This window comes from Malus domestica, chromosome 15, assembly GCF_042453785.1.
Source record: "Malus domestica chromosome 15, GDT2T_hap1".
NCBI classification, from domain to species: Eukaryota; Viridiplantae; Streptophyta; class Magnoliopsida; order Rosales; family Rosaceae; genus Malus; species Malus domestica.
In genome coordinates this window covers 46,753,334-46,761,993 of record NC_091675.1, presented here as the reverse complement: position 1 = coordinate 46,761,993, position 8,660 = coordinate 46,753,334, and the positions used below count along the sequence as shown (strand labels likewise).

At 35.0% G+C, this 8,660-nt stretch overlaps 1 protein-coding gene across 1 annotated transcript; it reads right to left on the bottom strand.

The window, feature by feature from the left end:
• Nucleotides 1-217: 217 nt before the first annotated feature.
• Nucleotides 218-7,265, bottom strand: LOC108173761 (disease resistance protein RPV1-like). The gene is made up of 11 exons (XM_070813008.1): nucleotides 6,949-7,265; nucleotides 4,990-5,503; nucleotides 3,722-4,828; nucleotides 3,341-3,398; nucleotides 2,031-2,063; nucleotides 1,723-1,881; nucleotides 1,564-1,653; nucleotides 1,222-1,335; nucleotides 732-1,091; nucleotides 525-622; nucleotides 218-442 (listed from the first exon to the last, which is right to left on the bottom strand). Exons 2-10 carry the CDS (start codon nucleotides 5,478-5,480, stop codon nucleotides 545-547), a joined length of 2,490 nt encoding a protein of 829 aa, XP_070669109.1. The 5' UTR covers nucleotides 5,481-5,503; nucleotides 6,949-7,265; the 3' UTR covers nucleotides 218-442; nucleotides 525-544.
• Between the last annotated feature and the right edge of the window lie 1,395 nt (nucleotides 7,266-8,660).

Sequence of the window (8,660 nt, the reverse complement as noted above, 5' to 3'; positions counted from 1 at the left end):
GCCGCGAAGTTCTTTTACGACAGCTTTGCGACACAATAGTTAGCGTCGCAACGGCTTTGATGGTGGAATTAAACAAAATATTTGGGACATGTTTGACACGTCGTAAATGCTTTTATCCCTACAATTTTTTTGTTATAAATACAAAATGGTTGGAAATGATATTTGTTCAATGAAAGATTAGGTTGCAATTTATAATCTTATTCACAATCATCCCAAGTTCAAAAGTAAAATAATATATGAATCAAAGAACTATGCTTTTAGAATTCCTAATAACATTGAAAGTACACCATCCGCATATCCCAATACATATAATCCTACTAGAGTCAAATATAAATAATCTCGTCTCAAAAGTTATGAACATAATTTTTTTTTTCAAATATGCTCCAACATATTCAAGAGTTTAATTATGATCAAGACTCTTCATCACAATCTCCATGCAAACCTGAAAAATAAGAATTACACAGCCATCAATAACATGTGTCAATTAAAAGTTTAATCTTTAGTATAATGTTTTCTTTACAAACCTTTTATGAAGCAATTGTTTCTATGGTTCTGGGTCTAACTGAGGTTGTTGCTCATTACTCCCATATGTTTCTTGTAGATGGCTTGATGTATTTGGAGCCTATATTTAACACCAACACGACAAATAGAAATCAAAATTGCTCAAATTTTCACACTAATTTATTCTAATAAATTGAAAAGAGAACAAAATCACATTCGAATGTATATACCTGTCCACTTCCACTTGGTGATGTGTTAACATGGAAACCAATATGAGTCGTCACAAGATGGAGTTTCGAACTGACTTCACTATACTTGGATCGGAGATCTTCAATTTCAGATTCATGCTTAGCCTTAAGATCATCTATCTTAGTCTTGTATTGTCTTTCTACCTCTTCTCGTATGGTGTCCTCATTAACATTGGAAGATCTTGAACTTTGACAAAACACTTGAGATGGAGTTATACCTGTTCTATACATGCGAACACGTCCATATGCATCAGGTCCCATAACTCTAGTAAACACCTCCTCTCGATAATCCTCGTCTTGCTCATGCTCTTCCCTTTCTTCCAAGCATTGATTAAATTGATTCTACAAAACATGACCCAACCAATTCAAATGACCAAAAGATAAAAATAATGCACAACCCAACTAATCAAAACGATGTGAATATGCAAAGTTTTACTTTGAGTGAAAAATATATAACCTAACTGATACTTACAATAATTTGGCCACTTTCCTCATCGAAAAGGTCTCTGTCATCATTCTTTGTTTTCTTTGTTCTTGTTTTTATAAACATGCTCAACTGATCCGTTTTCTCTCCCTTCTCTCTCATCTTAAGAGCACACAATGTTTAATCAAGTTAGTAATGAAAATTGTTAAATGGAGAAAATAAAAACTTTCCAGCATTTCCATCATGCCGTATTCAAATTGGACCTGGTACAAATGATACCATTCCAGTTTTCCAGCATGGTTTATATATATACATCCCCTGCTTGTATTAGTATTAGTCCTATTGTTAATTATTATCACTTATTACTCACTGCAAAACTAGTGTTCTGACCTCATGTTTCAATTGAGCAAATGAAGTACGACCAGTCCGATGAGGAGCACCTCCATGTGCACGATTAGCCTTATTTGCCTCAGAATATTCCTACACATGTTTAAAGCAACCATAATTCATCACTATTATAAACTTAAAATGTAATTTTTCCTAATTTACCTTTATATTAGGGAGGCCCCAATACTTTACTAGTGTCTTCCATTGATCTGTAGTGACTTGAGGAGGAGTGAAGGATAAACGTTGTTCATCGGTCAAGTATGCGTCATACCATCTTTGCTTAACCCGACACTTCCAATCCCTCCATCTATTGCCAATAACCTTTAAGCAATGAAATTTATATGCATCAGGGACATCTGTCATTTAAATCTATCCAACTCTTGTCCATACCTAATGTCATCCGAAAATAATACAAAGAAAGTAAGTAAAATTAATCAAAAATTTATTTAAAAGGTGGATATAAAACATACCGAACTAAGAATTAAGCACCCTTGATCTGATCTCTATAGTTAATCCAAAATATTTGAACTACAAAAGAAATGTTAAACACTAAGCAATATGAGATAAGTTGTCAATCCAAACTATTCCAAAAACAGTATTCTACTTTAACACAAAAGAATATGCATTAACGCATGATAATGTGTGAGCTCGGAATAGGCGATACACATACAGAGTTATCTCAACATTCATAATGATAATACTAGTTATTAAAAATATAAATAATAAAGGGAAGCAATTGAGTTTTAAAAGGTGGGCTTATATAATATGAGTTGAATGGGTAATTAGACAAACTCTAGGTCTGCCATCAACTATCACTTAAAAATTAGATAAACTCACTACTAATCCCCATCATTCACCTACCTAACACATGAACTAGCTAGGAATGGGTAATTAACAATCCAAACGGTCATATTCTTGGGTAGCAAATACGAAATACATATCCAATTCTTCATTCAATGTATCCTCTGAACTTTGGGCAACTTTGACTTTTGCATATGATACTCAAAGAAAATATATCCAGAATTTCAAGGAGTGTCACAAATAAGAGATTACTCCAAGGTAAACTTTTAGTCAGCACACAAAAAAACAATCCTACATCATCCACTTTACCTTGTGCGAGGGCCTTCTCCAAGATCTTCCCAATCTATGGAAAAGCAACGCCTGTAAAAGGTACACTCTAATCATTCACCATATTTTTAAGGAAGAAGAAGAAGCCAAATATATTGTTGCAAATGCCAACAAAATTACAAAAAAAAAAAAAAAAAAAAAAATTGGGCAAGATGTCCACGAATTAAAAATAAAGGCACATAGAAAATCAAGAAGCACAATCCCCCTAAAAATCAATTACTATTTGTGCTGTAAACATATTAAGAAAACAGGGTTTGTTTTTAACTAAAATTTTCTGTTTGTGCTGTAAACATATTAAGAAAACCTGCAGCCCAAAACGCAGGCGTTGTCCAGTCCAAACTAATAATTGGAACCGGAAACGGTTGAGGGAGAAAACTAAGGCTGAGGGAGAGAACTAAGCAAGACTTATGGAATCACTTAGCAATCAAAGACGTGGGTTGGGGTTTAACAAGGTACTGAGGAAGATGATCAAACCGATTCTGAGCAGAATGGGTGGAAAAAAGAAAGACATCCCAATCCCGGATGCCAAAGACCCTAGGTTTTGGAAGACATTTAGCAGATATGTGCGCCTTTGACAGAAACCCTATAAATCACTTAGCAAGACTTATGGAATCAAAAAAGAAAGAAGATGGAGATGGTTGTAGTGGCTTACCTGAACTCTGATTGTGCTCCGTAACTCTGATACAACTCCAGAATTTTCGATTGAATCTCTGAGAGAAAAGGAAAAGGAAACAGAAACGGTTGAGGGAGAGCACTAAGGCTGCGTTGGGAAAAAGAAAAAAGGAGTGCGCGCGCTCAAACCCTAAGCGCCCAATTTGTTCCCGCTCAAACTCTATCCGTCGTTAGGGGCGTCGCAAACAATCTGTTTAAGACGACATATATTTCTATTTGCGACATTATTAGCGACGTTACTTATAGTGGTGTCGCAAATATTTTCGCGCTAACAAATACCGCGCTAATTTCCTTTTATTTGCGACGATAGTGTAATTTGACGCAAAAAATGTGTCGCAAAAAGGCCTTTTTCTTGTAGTGCGTTAATTTTGTCAAAACGTTAAATGCATCTTTATGCCACAGTCTAGTGCGTTTTCCAGGGTCCTCAGGTGATTCTTCATGAATTATTGCCCTTCCCATGTCTTGAAGTAATTGATGCACGATTAACTTGTTGTGGACATTAATTTCCACAAGGCATCTATCAACCAGATGTTGAAGTCCAACCTCTGTGGCAAAATCACATTCGTCAAGGATTGTAGTTGTAAAATCCTTGTCCTTCCCTACGAAGAAACAGGCTATGTGGAGGAATAAACGTTTATCATGATCTTGTAAAGAATGAAAACTTATGCCAAGAATCTTTTGAATTTTTCCCTCAGTAATCACGTCTAGGTTGTGTAATGCATTTTTCCATACATCTACTGTTTTTCCAAATAGAGAAGATCCCAGAACTTGAAGAGCTAATGGAACCCCTCCACAATGTTCTACTACAGGTCTTGAAAGCTCCATGTAACCTTCTTGAGGATGGGGTTGTCCAAAGGCATGCCAACTGAAAAGCTTAAGTGATTGATGCTCAGGTAATCCTTCAACCTTAAACCTTACACAAACTTCAGCCCTTAACAAATGTTCATGTCTAGTTGTTATGATAATTTTACTTCCAGGATGGAGCCAGTCTCGCATTCCAAGAATCACATTGAACTGTTCCAAGTTCTCAACATCATCGAGAACAATAAGAACTCTTTTGCAACGTACAGCCCGTTTGATCTTTATTATACCTTCATCATGGCTGTATATGTTGTTCACTTTCCTCTTTTGGATATCTGAAAGAAGGTTCCTCTGCAAGTGAACAAAACCATTCGCTTGTTTGGAAGTTTCCCTGATATCTGAAAGAAAGCTGCTAGCTTGAAATTTAGAGAAGTTCTGGTTATAAGCAATTTTAGCAATGGTGGTCTTGCCTATTCCACCCATTCCATGGATGACAGCTACTCCAACATCATTTGATCCATCTTCTAGCCAGGTGTTCAGGCTTTCCACATAATAATCTCTTCCAATTACATAGGGATCAACTCTTAATCTCCTTTTCCACATGTTCATGTAGTCCAGTTTATTTCCAACAGCTTCAACAATATCTTGGATAAACTGCGACTCGTACCTATATGTTATTGATATAAAAATATATCAGACGAAAAGAAAAAACACGAACAAGTTATTTATTTAATTTTTTTTATTTAAAAAGAAAAGCTAAAACTTTCACAAGCTTGAGACTAGCATCTGATCTACTTGACTGAATATAGGGAGGGAATGACAAATTACCGTTCTCCTAAAACCATCCCTCCCAGGTCTGTTACTTCTCTAAGAGCTCGTCTCCACTCCTCCACCTTGTCCATCTTGTCCTTGAAGCGCTCTTCATGTCTGGTAAATGAGTCTGCAAAACTGCCCGTCTGTTTCCTGACATCTGATGGTTCCACGTCATAGAAAACTGGCACAACCTTGTGTCCATCTGTTTTTGTACGTTCCATGATGATAGCAAGTTCATTCAGGCACCACGTGGAAGAGGCGTAGTCCGTGGAGAAAACAATGACTGATACTCGTGACTCTTGTATTGCTGTCTGTAGCTCCTGTTCGATGTTTGCTCCTCCCTCAATTTCATCATCATCTCTAAAAGTGTGGATTCCTGCCAACTCCAAAGCACTGTAGAGGTGATCTGCAAAACCCTTGCGTGTATCTGCACCTCTGAAACTTAAGAATGCATCATATGTGCACCGGTAAGAGGACGAAGAAGCATTCTGCTGCTCGGTGCTCATCGTAGCTATTGAATAGTGTCCATCTGTTGCAGTGCATGCATGAACAAAAGTTATTATATACAAATTGGAATGCAAATTGAGAATATATTCTCCAGCTGCCAAACACATCTGATTTAACACTGAGATGCAAATCATATTACATGTCTAATTTTGGAAGTATGTAAGAAATGATAAACATAATAATAGTGCAAGAGACACCAGTTAATTGTTAACAAGTCACAATGCAAATTCTTATTTGTTGTAAAATGTGAACAGAAAATGCGTTGAAACATTGCCACGAAATTTGGGATTTAAAAAATTGATGCAAAAACTAATGGTAGTTTTAACGAAAAATCCATGGTACTGTTTACTTTAACGAAAAACCACATTTTTACACTAAAAAGTCAAACCTGGTACTATTCATTTTACCCTTTATTTTGTCCTTATTATTAAAACTCAAAGTTTTCAAGTCATTTTCATTAGTTTTCCTAAAACTAATAAGTTGATGTCTTTAGTATTACCCAGAAAAAAAAAAAAAAATAATAATAATTGGTGTTTCTAGTAAGTATGCTAACTTGTATTAAGAATGAAAGTCTGATTGGAGATGGAATTTTTCATATTACTATATAGTCTAAATTGGGGAAGAATTGGCACTAGGGAAATTTCCCTTGGCATTGTTCATAAGCTACAGTGACTTTTGCTGCATTTCACTTTATTTAAGAAACTGCCACTCTTCTGAAAACAATTAAAGTGGCTGGGTTTATGGATTTGGACTGGGAGTGGGCTGTGGCTTAAGTTTGAAGGCGTTGGTACGTAAAAAGCTAATGACAACCCTAAAAGAAATTCATATTAAAACTTTATACAAAAATATATTTTATCAATTTTTAATAAATTAATTATTAAAATAATGACTCATATTTATTTTGAGAAGAAAAAAAGAAAAGGACTGGATCTTTTTTCATGAATGGATTTAGTTCACGTTTCTGAAAAAAAAATAAATTAAAGTCTTGCAAAACAATTTCCAAGAATTTAGAGACTCATATTTATATTCTTTAAATTTATATAACATATTGAGTTAAAAATTAAGAAAAGAACACATGTAAAGTTAAAGCGTTTAATCAAAATTCAAAGAACTGGAATAAAAAACTAAAAACCAACTAATGTGTAATTATAAAATGTAGCACTTGAATCTAGTTATGTCAATAAGGGATGATATGTGGAATTTATTGGATAAGTTCATGATTTTTTTTCATAAACAAAAGAGAATGACCCACTAGTTTAGAGAAAATTTTCAGTGTAACGGCGGTGCTTTAAGTGTGAGTTAGAGACTCAAAACAAATTTCATAGGACAATATTAAAAAGAAAAATAAAGATAAGAAAGCAAGAGGATCCAAAGCCAATGCATTGACTCATCGGCCATGAAGATTTCAATTGAAAGCTAATAATACAAGCAGATGTATGTTTTCACAAGAGGGGAGCTTGGAGGTACCTCGCACACACCAGAGTTGTGTATTGTAAGATGTCGAAAGCTGCGAGTTTTCTTTCAGCCGGCAAGCTGTTGGATGAAAGTCCCAACTAGTTTCTTCAAAAAGACACTTGAAATGGACGATTTCACAAATCGAATTTTGCTAACTCGCAAACTCAAGTGGATAACTATAGTTCCTCTTCACCATGTTCAAACTTCCAAGGATCTGAATGGGCGTCGGTCTTAAGAGTTGATGAAGAAGAGGATGTGGGAGATGATCATGCTACCAGAGAAGCTCAAGAAGGACTAGTCTTTTGTTTTTTTTTTTTTTTTTTTTCTTTTTTTTGGGGTAAATGAGGGTGGGGAAGCCCAAACAAACCAACATTTACATGAGATATTTACCAATAAAAGTCAGCAGACAAATTATACATGGCTTTTCCAAAAAGTACTCAAGGTACGTGTATAATTCGCGTTTCCCACGAAAATTGAGTAATCATTTTTTGTAGTCATAAAAGAGTCACTATAGAGTGACTATAATGCAAAATCTAAAGATTCAATTATAAATTTCTCCACTTATAAAAAAGAAGGTCTTAGATTCGATTTTCGTTCGGTGTGAAATTATAGCGTGTGACTTAGCTCAAATTCTACTCTTGCAAATCATTTAAAAAAATTTAAAAAAAAAAAGACAAATCAGTTATTATAATAATTAAATTAACAGATAATTCAGTTATTAATTTTCTATGGCCTTTCTTCCTTAAAGAGACAAATCAATTATTAATTTTCAATGGACTTGTAACTCAAAGTTGATAAAAGCCTGCAGAGGCCCCCTCTCCCGACACCAGTTGTTTAAAAAAGAAATGATTCAGTTCAGATTTGAACACAGGCAAATTCAAACTGCACGAAACAAAGAAAGATTGAAAAATCCTCTTCATTAATAAGAATTAACAAAATTGTCGTGTTGGGGCAACAATTATAGAGATCTGTAAAAAAGAAAAAGAAAAAGAAAAAGAGAGAAAAAGGAAAAGAAAAAGGAGAAAAAGTGGCGGTATGTTTGAGGCCCACGAATTTGGTTGAGGAAAGGGCAAAAAGAAATGGGCTGTTTGATTTTGTTTGAAGTCTTTGAGGCCCACACGAGTTGTTGGCCTGTATGGGAATTTTGCGACTGTTTTGGACTTGTGACCACTTAAGTGATAGTATTCTTTTTGTCCGTCCATTGCTGTAATTGGGATATGAAAATCTCGTTCGTTTAATGATGGGGAGCACTCATATGCTTTCTTTCCATACCCTCATGCATGTCTGAAACATAATCAGTTTGCTAATTCGCAAGTCAAGTCAAGTCCAGCGTAGCCAAGCTTGCTTGCTTGCCTGCTTGTCCACCTAGCGAAGCCTGCATCGACATTTTCTTGTTGGCAAACTCATGTCGTGTACCACCATGAGTTTGACCGGGGTGTTGAAAAATTAGTTATTTAATTATTTGGGTTTGCTTGTTAATTTAAGATTTGGGCTTAGCTCATTCAAATTAGGGTTTCTTAGGTTTTGTTCTCTATACATATAGCTTGTAATTTAGTATGATAATAAGTTGATTAAAATGTAGTCTTTAAGTGTAGTCGTCTTGTCAATCCTATTTCTTTGTTTTTTCATTAATCAAATAATATTCGTAATTTATAATCTGTTTGTTCGTATGTTTGTTATGTGTACCCTGATATTCTACTATGGATAGATACAAATTTCAAAAT

What these genes read in the sequence shown, in the direction of transcription:
- LOC108173761 (XM_070813008.1), bottom strand. Translation starts at nt 5,480, where the DNA reads ATGAGCACCGAGCAGCAGAATGCTTCTTCGTCCTCTTACCGGTGCACA. An exon ending in GGAGCACAATCAGAGTTCAG is followed by an intron (nt 2,064 to 3,340) that starts GTAAGCCACTAC and finishes GATTAACTATAG; the next exon opens with AGATCAGATCAAGGGTGCTT. An exon ending in AGGAAAGTGGCCAAATTATT is followed by an intron (nt 1,092 to 1,221) that starts GTAAGTATCAGT and finishes CATGTTTTGTAG; the next exon opens with AATCAATTTAATCAATGCTT.